Raw genomic sequence first — 18,562 nt, 5'->3', positions numbered from 1 at the left:
CAGACTCAAAAACTGGCATTTTATTGCCTGGCCAGAAGGCAGGGGCTGCCACCCACACATCACTGTGCTCTATCTTTGGATTTCCTCTCTTTCTGGCCTTTCTGTATAGATACAGTACGAAGGAAACCAGTGAAATACCCCACAAGCCACGTTATCAGGCAGGATGGCGTGGCTCTGTAAAAGCCAGGCACAGCTATAGCTTCCAGTAACAGCTCTGCATCGTGCGTGTCCAGTCCTGAGGCACTGCGGGGTCTGGAGGAGCCTCAAATGCCCGTGTTGTTCCTTCTGGAGATGGGCAGAAGCCGACTCACTGCCATCCAAGTGGAAACAACGAACAGCAGCTTGGAAAACTCCTATGATTCTATGAAAACAAGGCGATCTTGACACATCATCACTGCTGAGCAGCAGTGACTGAAACTGAGCTTTGTGTCCCCTCCCTTTCCCGTTCCCCCTGGCCTGCAGTGCGAGGGGCTGCTCAGACTCAAAGCACACACGAAGCGGCTGCACCCCGTCGCTCCCCTCCATCCCGGTATTGCCATGCCTGCAGTAACTTCATCTCGCCATCCCCGTGGACAAAATGTGAAGCAGGGGTCGAGGAGGAGTAGCCCAGCGCTGTGCATAGTGCCCCATCCATCTGGAGGGGAATTCCCCCACAGCACAGACGGGGCTGGTGCTGCGGGGCGGGCGTAGGGCTGCGCAGGAATGTTTGGAGCGTGGTGAATGTGCTTTCTGCATTGTTCCCATCTCTCCCCCCTTCAGCTTCTCATCCTCTGCTCTGTCCAGAGCCTGCCTACTCCCGACTGCTGCTGTGCCAGCTGCAAGGCCCGTAATCTGTGCTAGCCAGGCTCGCAGTGTTGCAGTCCCCGAGAGAGGTAGGGCACTGCCTTGCACCCCATCACTGCCAAAGTGGCAGCTCTGAGACCAGGTGCTCTCCAGGAGGTCCCTGTCCCTGCTTTAACTACAGAATTAAAGTGCAGAAGGTGTTTTGCCTTCGGATTTTGTGAATAGGTGACTTTCTGCGCAGCCCAGCAGCAGGAGAAATGGCTCAGGGCAGCAGGACGGTGAGTGGAGCACTAGGACAGGAGCAGGACTGCCGACCCCAAGCCCTTCCTGCCTCCTGGTGGAGGGGAAAAAACCACAAGCCTGTCAGGTCTGCTCTCCAGAGACCTAGAGCATTGCGCTTGTAATTTAACCTGCGATCCCAATCAGCCACCCTTTTATTTAGAACAAAAATAAATAAATAATACTAGCACTTCCTTCCACCCTGTTGTCAGTTATTGTTCCTGAAAGCACTGCTGCTGTTGGTTTTTAGGGGAAGAGCTGTGTCCTGGCCGTAGCACACGTGCTGCTGTGTACACACGGACAGCAGAAGCTCCGCTGTGTTCTCAGGGCAGTGACGGGATCCCGGGGCTGATGGCTCTGCTCTTCTCATTTGAATCCATCCCAAGGCAGTATTGGCCAAGAGCAGCACGGTCAGAAGCAACCTGTGGAAAATCTGATATTGCATCCACGCCTAGCAGCAGTCCCAAGGTGTATTTTAGCAACGAGGCGTGGATAAGGACCTCCTTGCTCTTCCCTACCATGGCCAACGAGTCCATTTTTCAGGAGCTGAGCTCCCACAGGGGCAGGAATGTGTCAGAGCCCGTCCAAGGATTGTCTCACCAGCCGTAGCCAATCTGGGTTCCCTTCCCAGCCGGGGCAGAGGCAGAGCTTTGTCTCGGGGATGCCATCTCATCCTCACGTAGCCACACGGGATGAGTGCCCCCCTCCTCGCAGTGCCTGTTTCCCTGTGTGGGCTGCGGGGGTGGCTCCATCTCCATCACTGATCCATGAAGGATGAGGAAAACCCCACTGGCTGGCCCTACAAGGCACACAGAGCTATAAACCCCATCTCGTAGCGCTGCCCACTGGCCTGGCCAAGCTTTTAATGCAGAACATCTCACTCCTTCTCCCCCCACTCGGTTCCCAACCATTGCTGCTGGAGACAGGCAGCCCTGGGTGCGGCCGCTCTCCTGCCTCCTGATTAAAGCTGGGTCCTGCCAGCAGGTTGGGCTTTCCCAGGGATTATGGCTTTCTCATCCCCTCTTCGGGGGTGATGCAAGCGCAACAAGCCTGTGCCTAAATTCGGTCCCACCCCTGAGTCCTCTGCCAGCACAGACTGCGAGGCATAGCCACGGCTTGTTCTCATGCAGCACCTGGCACAGGTCTCAGCACGGCCTGAACCACATGGGGCCTGGGAATATCAGCTGTTGACAATTAATAAATAATAACACCTAGAAGAAAAGCATGCAAGTGACTGACTTCCCTGTCCAGAACAAATTTAAGGTGTGAAGGGCCTATTGTGGCTGTGACAAAATGTCATTGCTGTAAAGCAAATCTCGTTGTCTCTTTCTGTCTTGATTTCAAGAATGGAAGTGCTGGAGCTTTCAGCACATCCCTAAATAACTCAATCCGACAGTTCAACATTCACACTGTTAAAAAGCCTGCCTTGTACTAACTGTGGCTGTCAGACACAGGATCGTTGTTGTGCTTGTTTCTAACAGTCTGGGGGTTATCACAGACTCATAGAATCATCCAGGTTGGAAAAGACCAACAAGATCATTAGGTCCAACCATTGCCCTGAGCTATGGAGTCCCACCACTAAACCACATCCCTTAAATCCCTCCGGGGATGGGGACTCCACCACTTTCCTGGGCAGCCTGTTCCGATGCCTGACCACCCTTTCCCTGAAGAAATCCTGCCTAACGTCCAACCTAAACCTCCCCTGGCACAACTTAAGGCTGTTTCCTCGCATCCTATCACTTGCCACCTGAGAAAAGAGACCAGCACCCTCTCACTGCCACCTCCTTTCAGGTGGTTGCTGAGAGCAATCAGGTCTCCTTTCAGCCTCCTCTTCTCCAGACTGAACAATCCCAGGTCCTGCAGTCACTCCTCATAACTCTTGTTTTCTGGTCCCTTCAGTTGAAGAGATATCTTGGGTCTGAAGGTTGTGACAAAGTGCTAAAGGATGTAGCTTCTGGATGTTATTAGTTATTCCATACTTATGCAATGTGTTGATACTTCAGGTTACAAGGTCCCTGTCAGGACCAGGCTCCTGCTATGCAGGTTTTTGTACTCCATCTTTATAATATGGAGAGTAAGCAGCAGAGGCTGTCAGAAAGACCTGGTTTAAAGTGGGACTTAAAACTGCAACCATGCACTGCTAACACAGTCCCTAAACACAAGACCCTAAAGAGTTTATTTTCCTTCTGCCTCCTCTCCCTCCCATCAATGAATCTCTTAGTTTTAGCCAGAAAACTTTTTCACTCCTGCTTTTCTCCCTAGCTCAGCACTGGGCTTCTTTCCCAGACTGAGTTTTGAAGCTAATTTTAAAAAGAGACTCCATCCCCATGAGACAAGGAAGAGACAGAAGTGCTCTCTGAGATGCCGTGGCGTGTCTGCTGGGACTGCCTTGCTCCGAGCCAAATCTTTGGCAGTGGTGTCTCCACTGAATCAAATGGTGTTGCTTCCAGCAGGACTGCTTGCCCTCAGAGTCACTTTCTGCTTCATTTTCTTCCCAGAAGAACAGGACAGTCACACACAGCACCCGGAGGTCATGGCGGGAGGCAGGAGCTCCAGCCTGGGGAATTATTTAGAGTGGAGTGTGTTTTGAAAGACCAGGCTAGAAGGGTCGTGCGCGTGAGGAGAAAGGAGCTCCTTTTCCCCTTCTTCTCATGTTCTCCTCATTTTCTTATCACAGGAGGAGGCTGCTTTCCTCAGCAGTTTCTTATCTCTTCACTTGACCTGTCCTCCAGTTTTATGCAATGCAATTGGGGCAATTATTTTGCCCCAGTCTCCCAAACATTTGTCGAGCCTCACCTTTTTCCTTGCCCTTTCCTCTCTCCAGTCTCTCTGTCTTAAATCTCTTCTCCCCCATGCACTTTCTGGTTCTCCTTGCCAATTCAGCGTGCAGGCAAGCTCTTGTGTGCAGCCTTTCCTCTCCACCCACACTCCTTCTCCTGCTGCTGAGACATCGCTTTTCTTCCCTGTAACCATCACCTGCCTCTTGGCATCTTCCACGCATCTTCTGCGGGCTCCCTCTTCTCCCTCACATCAACCACAAGCCTTTGCCTTCACTGCCAGCCCTGTTGGGCTTGTCGCAGTGTCACCCCTTGGTCCGTGTTGGGTTCCACACTGACGGTCTTCATGGGGAAGGAGATCCCAAGCCCTCTTCAGGCTGAGCCAAGGGTTCTTTGCTCATTTTTGCTGATAGAAAAAAAGGGAGGTGCAGCCCAGCCTCACAGCCTGAAAGGAAAAAAAGAGCCAGAAAAGCAGATAAGGGGCCTTTGAGGCTAGGAAGACAGTTTGGGGCTGCACATCCCGGTGAGGCTGAGGTGTCCTTGGGGGCAGGAGGCAGATGTGCAGGTCCAGGAGAGAGGCAGGGTGTCCATTTGCTGGTGGGAGCCACCCATCTGCTCGGCGTGCTGCTTGCTGTCATGCCCATCTGGAGACACCTCAAGCTGCTTTCCACTGCCTTGGGACCGTGCCTAGCTCGGGATACTGCAGAGCAGAGCTGGAGTGGGATATTTAAAAGCATTGCCTCACTTTCACCGGGCTCACCGCATGTGTGGAAATATTTTCTTCTGCTGCCCTGATAATTGTAAGCCTGGGATCAGATAAACATCAAATAGCTCAGGTTTAGCTTCAGTTTTCAATTTCCCAGGAGCTTTTTTTTTTTTTTTTTTTTTTTACATTTGGGAAACGCAATGTTCAGCCTGCCTTTTGGAGCTGCTGTGTTCTGGCCGGGCTGCGTCTGTGTTTTCATTCCCGTCATCTTTCCTGCACATGACTAACTCTTTCTGCCAGGGCTGGGTGACCAGGCATCTGCCTGCAAACCAAACAAGCCACTTACCCCGTTTCCTGCCATTCCCCAGCCTGTCCAGCCCGCCTCTGTCTCCCCCGGCTGATAACATCACAAAAAATGGCACTGACGTACTTCCTCACCGTGCTACTCAAGTCATCCCCCAGTGCGGGAATGAGTCTTAGAGCCCGGATTATTTTTAGCACTTTTACAGGCTCCTTCTCCGACCTCGGGCAGGAGCTTTAGCAACCCTCCATCCCCTTGCGTCACGCACACTATGGGCTGTATTTGCAATATAGCCTCATGTGCAGATGAGAGTTGATTGAACCTGGGGATTCATGCTTGGAAATCACTGGAATGATATGAGACAGCTTGGTCTGAAAACACCCTGTGAGCTTTCAGCACCTCGGATTTTTTAAGGTGCTGTTGGCAATACATCGGATCATATTGAACTTCTGGGGTGGGAAACTGCACGTTTTCTTGACCCTGAGGAACTGCTGTACAGTCTCCTTTCCATCCCCATTATTGTGAGAGCATTAATTTTCCCATTCACTGAAGTAATACAGCCTTTTGCCCAGAAGAAGTCCAGTGTAGGGCAGGTGATAGCTCTGCTGATCATAAACTTGAGCAGTGTTTTCATTCCCTTTAGACAGATTTTTTTTTTTGTCAGTTCTATGTTTGGTCAGGCATCCAGAGGTGGCTGTGACTGGGGCATGCGATCCAAGGCTCTCTGCCTTTCTGCCTCCCCCGGGGGAGGTTCTGCCAAGGTGTGCTGATGCTGCACTGCAGGAGGATTTCAGACACCCCATCCTGCTCCAGGAGAGTGCCATTCCCAGGCTCCTGTGTAGCACAGTGCTGGCAGCAATAGCGGCGATAGACACCCCAAAAAGAGGCAGAGTGTGTTCCCAGCAGCATTAGTAACCTGCTGCCTCTTTCTTTCCTCTCCTCTCCCTTCCTCCCACTCCCTCGGCCAGGCTCGTGGCTGGGCAGAGCAGCCCACACCTTCTCCTGGGCGGTGGATCCGACTTTGCAGCATCCCCCTTGGCAGCCCCAGGAAGATTTCTGGCTGCGTCAGCCAAAATTCCTCCCGGGGACTGTGCTGCAATGCAGACACCACACCCCGCTGGTGCCACTCAGCTACAGACCAGCACCGCCGAGGGCTTTCCTCCTCCTCCTCCCTATTAGCCCCGATGATTTCGGGTTGGCCGGCATCACCTCCTTGGGACCGCGGTGCCCGCAGCGGGTGTCACTGAGGCATCGCTGGCGTTGAGCGGTGCGGCTGCTGCCTGCAGAAGCGCTCGCTCCCCGCAGGGACCAGCGGGTTTCAGATTTCATTTCCCTCGCACGCTACACCCCAATTCCAGACACTTTCTGGCTCCGCCGCTGCATGGACGCAGAGCATGGGTCCTTCGCCGTACCCAGCGCAAGCAGACAGCCCCAGGGAGCGGACCATGAAGGCGCTGATTTTATTTTGGCTTTGCGTCTTGCTTTTTCCAGGCTTTTCCCAGGGCAGAGTCGTGGGAGAGGACGAGGCTGGTTTTGCTGAGTGCAACGTGTTTTTCCCCGGACAAGTCCCACCAGAAGGATTCACCGAGCCCTTCCACGTGAAAATCTGTCAGCAGTACAACAGGGAGCCACGCTTCGCAACACTCTACAGTACCAAGGACAAAATCCCTCTTTATTCAGCTTTTAAATACACAAAAGCAGCCCAAAATGAGGAGGAGAGCTGGCTGGTCGAGCCGCAGGTAAGTCAGTGTTTCCTTTGCTGTAAATCAAATATTTTCTGGGCACATTTCCTGGTGTGAAGCTGTTATCAGGGGGGAGGCTTTTAACAAAAATCCCAGAGCTCCGTGGATTTTGTGAACCCCCCTTTGGATATTAATTCCCTATGGGCAGAACTGAGATATTTTAGTGCTTGGAATTGGACAAACAAACAGTTCCTGGTCCCACAGAGCTTGTCAGGAGAGCTTTTGGGAGGCTTTTGGGTGTGAAACACAGCGTGGGGGCAAGGAAAGCCACCCCTGCACTAGATATCCCGGGTGATACTGCCGGTGGGTGACGGGGTTAAACATCTCAGCGCCAAGCTGGAGTTTGCCCTGCTGCCGGCCCTGATAAGAGCTGTTCAGCCTCACAGCATGGACAAAGTGTGTGCTCGTGGCTCACCACCTTGACTCGCAGTGTTACAGCGTGCCCCGGCTGCAGGTTTGGGCGGGGAAGGGAGGTGCCGTGTCCCGCAGCCAGCTGTGTGGTGCAACCTGAGTGCTGCTGCAGCCTTGGTGGGGTTTGCTCCCCTGGCATCCACCATGTTTCAGCAGCTCCATGAGTCTGTTATATTTAAAAGGAATCCTTAAAAAGTTGCTAGTGCCCTATGACAACAAGTATGCCTCACCTTAACTCTTCCTTAACTGTTTTTTTCCCTAAATTTCCAGCAGTGATCATTTTGTAGCCACCTTTGCTCTGCTAAGCTCAGAGCTGAGGCAGGCGCAAGGTGAGGGCAGGGTGCTGGAGCTGGGTGCTGGGGTGTGGGCGCTGTGTGCAGGCAGGATGAAGTTTAAAGCCATTCCCCCTTGTCCCAGAAGAGTGGCTGTCATACTGGTGGCCCCCTTTTGGGTGATGGGAGAATTTGGGAAGGGGAGATTGAAAGCTGAAGGTGTCCTTGTCCTCACCTCAGCCTGGCTGTGCTCTCAGGGCTAGGCTGAGGTGCTCTCCTTCCATCGCATGGGTGCCTGTGAGAGGTGTCCTCTTGCCCTTTTGGGACAGAGGACAGCTTTTAGCAGGCTGCTGCTATAGTGGCGAGGAAAGGTAAGGAGTTTTTAGAGCACAAATTGCACCTAGCAGAGCGAGCACCTGCTGTCAGAGCGAGGGCATAGAGGCTAGGCGGCCAAGATGGCGTCCTTGAGGCCCGTCACCCCCTCTGGCCGCCATGCCTCCTCCTGCTCCTCACGGCCTGGCTCACCGCCATGGCGGGCCCCTCACCTTCCCTGCCCGCTTCTGCAGCACCTCCCTTCGTCCCGGTCACCTGGCCCTCATGCCTTGACCGCCTTGTGGTTGTCCCTGATAACGCTCCTGAGCCCCAAACCTTGTGTGTCCTTCCTCAGAAAATCATCTCAGCCCCAGAAAAAAATTTCTCAGCTCTACATCCCATGAAGGCAGGCTGAGGGAGCTGGGGTTGTTCAGCCTGGAGAAGAGAAGGCTCCAGGGAGACCTCACAGCAGCCTGCCAGTACCTAAAGGGGGCTACAGGACAGCTGGGGGGGGACTCTTTGTCAGGGGATGTGGTGATAGGACAAGGGGGAATGGCTTTAAACTAAAAGAAGATGATTCTACCTTGATTTTCTGTGGCTTCCCATCAGTGAAGCCCTGTGGGATGCTGTGGGGACAGGTTGTTCCTATCTGACACTCGGCTGTGCTGGTTGGTGACAGTGTGGGGTAGCTGAGAGCTTTGAGAACTTCTCTTCCTTGGAGCAAGCTGCTCTCACCTCTGCTAAACAGAAAAAAAGTCTCCTGGACTCTCTCACCTCCCTCTTTCCTCCTTTGACTGATGTTTTCTGAGTATTTTTTTTGCTTGTTTTCTTCTTTTTTTTTGACTCAAAAGCATCCTTTAGCTGACAGCATGGCACACCTTTGAAGGGATGCTCCACATTTTCCCTTGTCTGACTCCTGATTAAGATGTAGATCTGTACTGGGGACCAGTGAGCTCTGGGCGAAAGGAGCCTCACCAAGTGAAACCAGATGTGGTCCTGGACCATGGTGAAGGGGACAGCTAAGGAAAGATCCCAGTATGGCCACTTGGAGGAGGCTGCACTGTGGATGGGGACATCGCTGAGCCCTGTGCCTGAAAGCCCCTGTGCCACATCAGGTGGCACTACTGGGGGAAGAGGGAGCACAGAGATCATCTCCCTTCTGCCTGCCCAAATCCCCCACTGGAGCCAGTTTCGTGGTGGTTTTGATCAACAGCATGTAGTAGAGAACTTGTCCCTTGCTAACTCAATGCCGAAGGCCTGATGGGGCTGCAGACTGCCCCAGGTAAAGGCTGGGGGGGAGAAAGGAAGGCTGAGGCAAGGCTGTCAGCTGGTGGGACAGGGCTCTTGTGTGCTTTCTGGCTCAGAGGGACCATGCCTTAGGTGTGCAGCAAGGCTCAGGTCTACACTGATGCAGGAGGGGAAACGGAGGACAGATTTGGTACCTATCGTGTGTATTCCTACCAAAGCTAAGCCAGGTAATGAAACCCCTAAAGGGAGCTCTTCACAACACGGGCTCTGTATCAAGGCCCTGAGAGATTACACTGTCTGTTTTCTGCATAACTTCCTCGCTGAGACAGGGATAGCCAGGTACAAACAGGCTGAACTGTGCAGTGGCATGCACTTACTTCTGTGTGCATGCACACCCACACGCAGAGATACAGCGAGCAGGAGGAAATCACTAAAAAAATGCTCTCTGCACGCTGGTGCGTGACTCAGGGTTGTCATGTGCTTTTTTTTGTTGTTTTTATAACATATCGTGATCTATGCTGTGAGGGCACTGTCTCGCTCTCTGTATACCTACCTCCTCAGGAATGCATGCACCAGAAACAAATGCCAAATGTGGCAGCAAGGTAGTCATCAGATGAGAAATAAAAGGAATGTCAGCTACACCCAGCGCTGATTGGCGGCTGGAAAATGTGAATTAATCCAGGAACCAGGACTGATAAAAAATGAGAGGCCAGGAGTGTCCTGATGGGCAGGACACTGATGGGAAGCCCCCAGGCTTTGGTCCCCAAACCTGCTCTATTGCTGACTTGTTAGGGTTAAGAGCAAGCCACTACGGTGGCTTTCACCTTGTCATGTTTTGGTCATCTGAAAGCCTGTAGTTTGGTCTGAGTCTTGGCTTGAGAGAGATGGAGAACACAGGAGTTGCTTTTCCTCTCCTAAGATAGGACAGGCTGGGTGAGTCGCCTTGTGTTTCCATCTGATCGATGATTTCCATCAGCCAGAGGAACAGGATGGGATTTGCATCCCCCAGCCATGGCTACATCTGGGCTTTCCTCTCAGCCTTGGTAGACCATGGAGAGAAGCTGGTGCTCCTGGAGCCACCCATGAGCTTCCTACAACACACACCTCAGCATCAGGTTCACTCCCTTCTGCAAAATGGCAACCCCCACTGTACGAAGCCCATTTAATATTGATAGGTGCTTGGACTCGGTTCTGCACAGCTGCTTGGATGAATAATTTATTTTTAAATCCCCCTGGGAATGAGGTGTTTGCCTGTCTGCTTGGATCTTGCCCCGAGCCATCGCAGGGTATTTCAGCAGGTGGATTGCAGCCGGCTCCATGGACGCAGATCTGCTCTTGCTGCGACACAACCCAAAGGTTTTTTGGGGCAGCGAGGAGAGGCAGCCTGCGTGCAGGTCAGAGACAGCGCAGGAGCCAGCATGCCTTTGGGGCTGAGTTACAGGAGGCACGAAGCACTCAGCAGTGCGTGAGTGATTACAAACCACACCGGGAGTTATTGTAAGCACCGGCGCTCGGTGATGTCAGGGCCTCACGCATGCACACAGCCACATTTCTGGTGTTCTTTCCTAACTGCGCCCAAACAATCCCGGCGGTATGTGCAAATCCCCGCAGCCGAACAGGTAACCGGCCACATATTTGCTTGATAGGCACCTCCAGGAATGCATGCATCAGCTCATAAATTCAAGTCTACGCCGTCTGCTGCTTGCAGGCTGGGAATCCCTGCGAGGAGGCAGAGCTGGGTGTCTCAGCTCTCAAAACTCCTGGCCAGCTGCAGCCCAGAAGCTTTAGGGCGAGCTCGGGGTGTCTGAGCAAGGGCTGCGGAGCAAGGCAGAAGTCTTGCTAAGTGCTGCCTTCAGAGAAAGCGAAGACTTGTGCCTCCGCACGTAGGAAGCCTCCCAGTCCCGAAGCAGGTTCAAAATGAAGCAAGAACCCTCCTAGCAGGCAGCCGGGGGTAATGCAGCCCGGTGACACGGTTTGTGTTGGCACTGCTGTGTCCTGGGGCCAGCCTGCAGGGGCTTGCCTGAGGCGAGAAGCATCCAAAGCACGGTTTGTACTGTACGGGGAGGAGGATGGATAGGACGGATAGCTGCCTACACCGAACGCAGGGGAGGTGAGGCAGGAGCTGTGGCACTGAGGAAACGCCAGCTCCATGCAAGTTTAAAGCACGTAAGTAGTGGACATCTGTCTGGTTGCAGGAGAGCTAAGGGACCAGGAAGGATGATGGGGGTGATTCAGGGTAGAATAGGAACTCTTTGCCCTATACGTCTCCAAAATTTGTATGATGTAGTGCAGGGAACTGCACACATGAGCCAAGAGAACAATGTAATCGGGCCAGCACGATGTTGGGAGCAGAAACAGAGACAACACGAGGCGGTGACTGCCGGAGCCTGCCTGCCACCCCTGAGTTGCTGCCAGCATGCTCACCCTCTAATTCGGGGAAGAAAATGACAATTTGGAGAGGCTGCGGTGTCGAGAGGAGTGACTAAGGAGCAGGCAGAGCTGCGGCCACCTGAGAAAGCCCTGAGCACACGGCGGTGCCCCAAATCTCCTGCTCCCACCGCTTATTACCTCCTGACCCGGCTGCGTGCGAGGCGCCAGGAGGGGTTGTTACTGCCTGGGGGTCGGGAGGGTGGGAAGGACAGACACAGGCACATAGCACGGATTCCACCGAGGACCTGCGGTGACAGCGTCCTCGCCCACACGATGCTGGGAGGTCATTAAAGACGAGGTTCAGACTGCTAATGACAAGCCCCGAGCTCGCTGGCACGTCTGCGGTCAGGGCAGTGAAATTCAGGTCACCTGCCACAGCGTCCCACCTATTCTGTGAGCGCAGAGAGGTAAATGCGTTCTCTAGGCATCCTACACCTCATGGATTTTTTCCTTCGTTGCTTAGATTTGATGGTTCAGAGACTCCAGGTTGCTTGTTAGATTTAAGGATTGTGGATCTCAGGGTGTGATCTGTAGCGTGGAGTAGCGGCCCTCGTAGAAAATACACTTCAAGGCTCATTTTAGCTTTTTTAGGAAGGCAAATTGCACTCACTAACCCTTTTCTGCCATTTCAGGTAGATGACCCGGACAACGACCAGCAGGAGATGGTGCTCGAGGCTGATCTCGTTGGCACGGTGGCCAACCTGGGTGCCAACCAAGCCCTGACCTCAGACTACGTGGGCTCTGGCTACGAGCGGGGGCTGCTAAACCCCAGCCTGCTCAACGAGGAAGACTTCCAGACGGCCACCTACACGCTGACGAACGCCGTCCCCCTGAGTCCCTCTCTGAGCAAAACCTGGCACAGAGACATCGGGAGGGTGGTGGAGCAAGCCCTGGCCCCTCACTGCCCCAGCAAGGACCACCTGTACCTCCTCGCGGGCGCGATTCCTTCCAGCGTCCGTGTCAAAGGCAAGGTGTCGGTGCCCGAGGCGCTGTGGCTGGCGGCGTGCTGTGACGCTGCAGAGGGGTGGTCCTTAGGGCTGGTGAAAAAGACCAGCGATGAAAACAGCCTGGCAGACCTGAAGGTGGGTGAGCTGGAGGAGCAGCTCCTGGCAGGGATCGAGCTCTTCAAGGGCAGCTGTGGAGGAGACAGCAAAAACAAGGAGAAAGTGGAAGCGATACTGCAAGCCGTCGGCCAGATCCGGGCCGGGGGACAAGTGGGAACAAACGACAGGCAGGAGTCCAAGGAGAGCGGCTTGGTGAGAAAGGTGGCTGGCATCATTGCCACCCCCTTCATCAAACTCCTGGAGCTCCTCATCTACCTGCTGGTGGAGCTGGTGAAGTTCACCTTTTACTTCCTGTGGCTTGTCATCAAGCGGGTGGGCAGCACCCTCCTGGACGGAGCCTCCAGCCTGTGGGGCGGGGTGGTGTCCTACCTGCAAGCCATCAGCATGGTGCTCATCAGCATCCCCTACGACCTGGGGAGGGTTGTCGCCAACATCTCGCTGGGCTTCCTGGAAATCGTCCAAGACGTGGCGTTCCTCACCTACAGGATCCTGCGCATCCCCGTGGGGTTCGTCCTCCACCTCGCTGCTTTCCCCTACCACTCCGTCTGTGCCATCCCCTCTGTCCTCAAGGACCTGGCCGCTGGGATCGGTGGCACCTTCTCGCTGGCCGTTGATGCCACAGCCACCCTCCTGCAAGGCTTTTATTACGTGGCCAGCCACATAGCCAAGCGGTTCATCCCTAAAGGCTCCTCCGGTGACTGACAGGGAGAGAAACCGAGGCTGCAAAGACGTGAAGGGGAAGAGGAGCTCTAGGATAGGTGGCCAAACGCAGTCCGTTTCGTTCTGGTATTTATTGTAGCGACGTTAATAATAATGAACCAAGTGGGGGGAGTAACAGGGAGGGCCGAGGTAACTTTGTCAGGGGACACCACCACTGCGACTCAAACTCTGTCTATTTTAAAGCACTGGGATCCTGTCGGTGCGGGTCACAAACTTTCTGTGATCTGCAGACACCAAGCTCTGGGGATGCTCTCTAAGCTGTTTCCTTCCCACTGAGGTGGCACTGGGACCTCTGCGCCCTGCAGCAGCACATCCCGTGGGGTGGAGGTGCTCCTCTGGGGAGGGATTCGGTTTCTGAAAGCTGGAGAAGGGAAAAGGAGGGCAGGGTGCAAGGCTGAGGGGCTGGGCAGTGGGGAGGGAATGGGGCCAGGTCCTGCTGCTGGCCGCACTGCTCGCTTCTCTGGGACCTGCTGGTGGAGCCTGAGGAGGAGTTTGGCCGGGTGTGCCTCGTGGCTCCTTCAAGGCAGCTGAAACCAAGCGGATCTGGCTGTGAGGAAGCACCAGCTTCTAGTTCTTTCCTGCAGGGGGAAAGCATTTCCCCTTCGCTGTGCCAAGCTCACTTTCCCTGAGCTGTTCCTCGCTCCCTGGTGAGCACTGAGGACCTCAGCCCCAATTCCTCGCCCTGGCTGGTGGGCTCCAAAGCCTGGTAGAACCTTGTGGGTCATGACTGGGGCTTTGAGACAACCCCAGCTGCCAGTGACCAGCCTGCTTCTGTTCATCCAACATCCAACAGCACCTCTGTGCTGCAGGATTGTGCCCAGGCGGGGAATTGGAAATGTTGTGGCATCCTCCTCAGGCGAGTTGGGAAAGCCCAGCTCACTGCAGAAAGTGATCCTCCTGTGCTTTTCTGCAGGACAGAAGAAAAGTGGCTGTGCCTTTCTTACTGGTCTGGCTTGGTGGTGTCCTTACCAAAAGGCGTCTGGGGAGCAGGGGACAGGAGATGAGCGGGGAGCACGGGGGGAATTTTGCTGCTTGTTGCCCAAAGCCCCATCCAGCCTGGCCTTGAACACCTCCAGGGATGGGGCATCCACAGCTTCTCTGTGCCACCCTCCGAGTGAAGGATTTCTCCCCCCTAAGGTGGCTGGGGACAGGGGACAACTCGTCATTGCCCCCACCAAGCACCCCGTGTGAGAGGTGCTTCGTGGGGGAAGGGTGGCCTCCCGGCTGGCTTCATTCACGAGGAAAGGCAACTTTTTGTGCTCATCAGGGCCTAATCAGGTAAAGTCAGCAACACTTGACAAACCCCTCCTTCGTCCTCAAGCTGTCAGTAGAGGGATTTGGATGCAAGGGGCACGGTCGCTGCTCCCAGCAGAGAGGCAGCCGCCTGCCTTGCATCCAGACCTACCTCTGCATCTAGCAGGCAAACACAACCCAAGCTGGGCAGACGTGGGGCTGTTAAAAGGGTCTGAACACGCTCGGATTGCAGCCGTGACGAACCCTAACCAGCACAGGTCGTTTTTCTTCTCTGCTGCATGTCTGAGCAGGCCATGGGAAATCTGCCTGAAACACCCAGTAATTGTTACAGAACAAGCAACATCCTGCTGCAGACCATGGCTTCAGATTATTCTTATCTGGGCATGATTTATGGCTTGTGAGCTTTACTCTGTCCTAGGAAATGTATGGCTTTAACAAAATAAAAGTTACTTTTCCAAAGGAGGGCTGGTATCACGTTTCTGTCCCAGCTGCAAACAAGATAATGCAGCCCAGCGAGCTCCGGCTAATCAGGAAAGTAAGAGCAGCATAGTCACTCTTTGTTAAGGCCTGACATCTGATATTAATGGCCCTTTTCTGCTTTGAAAACACCTTTGCATTTTCAAAAGCGCATTTATTACAGTACGCAGGTAGGAGCTGGGGGTTGCAGCAGACATGTTTCGCTCTCTATGTGCCACAGGAGGTGTGTGCTCAGACAGCCTGCATGAGGTGGGGTAGGACGGGAGCAGGAAAGGAGGCTTCTGTGTGCAGGAACGGGGGCAGGATCTGCGTGGAGAGCGGCTCCCTGAGCACACGTGGGCTGGGGCTTGAGGCTGAAGAGGAAAAGGGGGAGACCGGTCCTCAGTGGCTGCACCCGGGCAGGTCACCTTGGCTGCTTTGTGGCTGGCAGGGAGTAATTCACTCTTGTGGGATGCTGCTGGCTTGGGCAGTACGAGCAGATGTTTAGAAGAAGACCTGCTACTCCTAGGAGCAGCTGCTCTCCACCAACTACAAACACCAGGGGTGAGTAAGGTGTGGGCACCTCTCAGCACATGGGAGGGGAGCCCTCAGCCACGGGTGGCCCAGCAGGGGAAGGGCTGCCCCTCCTTATCTTTATGGGATGATTTGGGGCTGGGAGTCACCCACAGGACGGGGAGGCGATGTGAAGTGATCTCCCCTCAACCAGCCCACCCAGCCCTTCAGCACAGGAGCTTCTGCGCGCATCGAGGTGGCTCTTATCGCAGTTATCTTCGCTCCGGGGTTGGGCCCAGAGAAACGAGCCGTGCCCTACAAGCACAGCAGCCCTGGCAGCACCACTCACAGCCCCCAGCCCCAGGCTCAGGTCCTCCCAATCCCTTTTTGGTGCCATTTTACGTTTTGGAGCTGCTCCTCTCTGCAGACAGGGGCTGCTGCAGCTGAGCAGGGAGCCGAGCCCTGCTCGTTCCCGAGTCCTCCCTCCAGCTTAGGCAGCGCCAGCAGACGAGGAAGGTGTCGGGAAATACCTACATGAGCAGCTTGTTTGGCCGGGAAGGATTGCCTGGCAGCACAAAGCTCAAGGTGTGCACAACCGCGATACCCCGCGGGGGCATGGCCTCATTTCTCCCCTCTGCATGGCCTCGGACCTGCTTCGATTCGGGAACATGCCTCACACCGGGTGACATCTGCCGTTGATTTCAGCAGAAGCGGTGTTTTTCAGCCAAGCAGAAAGGCCTGCAGGTTCCCCAGCAGTGTTAGCATTGCAGCCGGCTGGAAAATCTCCAAGGAAATAGATTGTCAGAGAGGGATGATTTATCAAACAGGATTTTTTTTTTTTTTTTTTAATTTTCACAGCAATTTGTCTTTTCTAGTGGAAAAGGCGTTTCAGGTCCAGCTTGGAAGAAGGACCAGAAACATCCAAGAGCAGTGCACGGTGTGGATTTGAGGTGTAGACGTGGATGTTCAGCACTTTCTCCTGCCTAAAGGCAAGCCTGGCACGTGAACAGGGCTGTTTCCATCCCAGAGCGGTGCCCACCCTACCTTCTGTCTCATTTTCTTCCACTTTTAAGTGTGAAAAAAAAAAAAATGTTTTCTTTCCAAAAGTACTGAAATTGTGACCATTTGCTGCGGCCTGTGAAGCTCAGTTTGGGGCTGGTGGCTGAGGGGACTTGTCCCAACCATGGAGACCTTTGAGGTGCCCCTTGCTGCAGACCCCACAGGGTACAGGAGGGAAGGTCACTTTGGCCTGGCTTGTGTGGGTTGGGATGTGTCTGAGAACCTGGTGTCTGTCCTTTATTTCCCTCAGTGTTCGAAGTTTTTCTCTTTCCCCATCAGCTGTGGGCAGATGCAGATGCTGGGCACTGAGCTTGGCACCCTGGGGCATGGCAGTGGGGTTCTGCTCCTCCATGGCAGTGGTAATTTGCACCCAGGTCTGTTAATTAGAGCTGGCAGGAATTCCTCCATCTGAGCTTCTTCTGTTCTTACAGAAAAGCCCCTTTCTGCAAAAAAATTACACTTTTCTTGCTCTGTTTTTCTTTTTCAGTATATATACATAAAACAATGGGGTTTAGTTTAAATCTAATAAAAATGTTTTCAATGGATTTTTTCAACATCACTGTGCTGTATTGATCCTCCCCCTCTACTCTGCCCTGGTCAGGCCTCCCCTGGAGTGCTGTGTCCAGTTCTGGGCTCCCCGGTACAAGAAAGACAGGGAAAGAGTCCAGCAGAGGGCCACAAAGATGATACAGGGCCTGGAGCATCTCCCCTATGAGGAAAGGCTGAGAGACCTGGGGCTGGTCAGCCTGGAGAAGAGAAGACTGAAAGGGGATCTCCTCAGTGTGTACAAATACCCGAGGTGTGGCAGACAGAGGGATTGGGCTGATTTATTTGTGTTGGTTTGTGGGGACAGGACAAGGGGCAGTGGCCACAAGATGGAGCCCAGGCAGTTCTGTACCAACATGCAAAGAATTTCTTCACGGTGAGGGTGACGGAGCACTGGGACAGGCTGCCCAGGGAGGCTGTGGGGTCTCCTTCTCTGGAGATATTCAAGGCCCATCTGGACATCTACCTGGGCACCCTGCTCTGAGGAACCTGCTTTGGCAGGGGGGCTGGACCCGTTGGTCTCTGGAGGCCTCTTCCAACCCCTTCAATTCTGTGGTTCTGTATTGAGGTGTGAGCAGGAGTTTAATCTTCTGTGAGGTGAGTGCTGCAGCCCAACCACATTTCCCATGACGTGCGGGGTGGAGGCGGATCGGGCTCCCCCAGGTGATTCAGCGCAGAGCTCACCCTCTGCTGGAGGCTGCTGGCTCTCCCGGGTCGCCGAGGAGCCACGAGAGATTAGTCAGGTCATGTAGCAAGGCAAATTACACGTCTGTGCTCAGACAGTGTCATGTCCCCAGCCCAGCTCTTCTGCTGGAGGTTTTGGTGGGTCACGAGAGGCACCAGGCCCTGAGGACAGCGTGGCACAGGTGGCCAGGGCTGGAGCTGGCCCTTTTCTACGGGGCCACTCCTTGCGACAGAAACTGGGGAACAAATGGTCAAATCAAAACCCGATGACTACTAAAACACTTCAGTTTCAGCTAAAATTATTTTATTTTATTTTATTTTATTTTATTTTATTTTATTTTATTTTATTTTATTTTATTTTATTTTATTTTATATCTTATATATTTTATATATTTTATTTTATTTTATATATTTTATTTTATTTTATTTTATTTTATTTTATTTTATTTTATTTTATTTTATTTTATTTTATTTATTTTATTTTAATTTTCTACTCGCCACCCCAGCCGGGAGGGGACGGAGGGCTTTTTCCCTTTTGGAGCAGCAGCTTCCTGCAGGTCAGGGATGTCCAAGCTTTGCTCGGGAGGCCTGATGAAAGCCAGAGCACAAAAAGCACGCACGGGCAGCTTTTAGCTATGCAGGAAATACATATATCCTGTGATTTTCTTATTTTATACATTGAAAAGCACAAAACCAGGCGTATTTACACGAGCTAGTTATCCTGATGGATGAGGCCATTTATAACAACCCCAATCCTGCCTTGCGTCTGTAGGGCCTCCGCTCTGCTCTGCAAGCATCTCGCCTGGTTGCTCAGCCACGATCAAATTAAAAGTTGTTGGGGGGAATAAATAAACGAGTGTGCTCACACCTGGCCTTCCAGTTGGGCTGCATTTTGAAGTCAAGTCACGGGCTGGTGGCTGCACCTCAGCCCATTAGCTGCCCTACAAAGGAGCCGGGGCAGGTCACCAGTTCCTCCCAGTGCCTCAGAGTGAAGAACCCAAGGCC

At 53.5% G+C, this 18,562-nt stretch overlaps 1 protein-coding gene across 1 annotated transcript; it reads left to right on the top strand.

Moving 5' to 3' along the window:
- Positions 1-5,939: 5,939 nt before the first annotated feature.
- Positions 5,940-14,761, top strand: ENDOD1 (endonuclease domain containing 1). The gene is made up of 2 exons (XM_032196470.1): positions 5,940-6,585; positions 11,894-14,761. Exons 1-2 carry the CDS (start codon positions 6,241-6,243, stop codon positions 13,025-13,027), a joined length of 1,479 nt encoding a protein of 492 aa, XP_032052361.1. The 5' UTR covers positions 5,940-6,240; the 3' UTR covers positions 13,028-14,761.
- The last annotated feature ends 3,801 nt before the right edge of the window (positions 14,762-18,562 follow it).

Source organism: Aythya fuligula, chromosome 1 (assembly GCF_009819795.1).
Source record: "Aythya fuligula isolate bAytFul2 chromosome 1, bAytFul2.pri, whole genome shotgun sequence".
Taxonomy (NCBI): Eukaryota; Metazoa; Chordata; class Aves; order Anseriformes; family Anatidae; genus Aythya; species Aythya fuligula.
The sequence above is the reverse complement of the archived record's forward strand: the minus strand, read 5'-3'. Positions and strand labels throughout refer to the sequence as shown.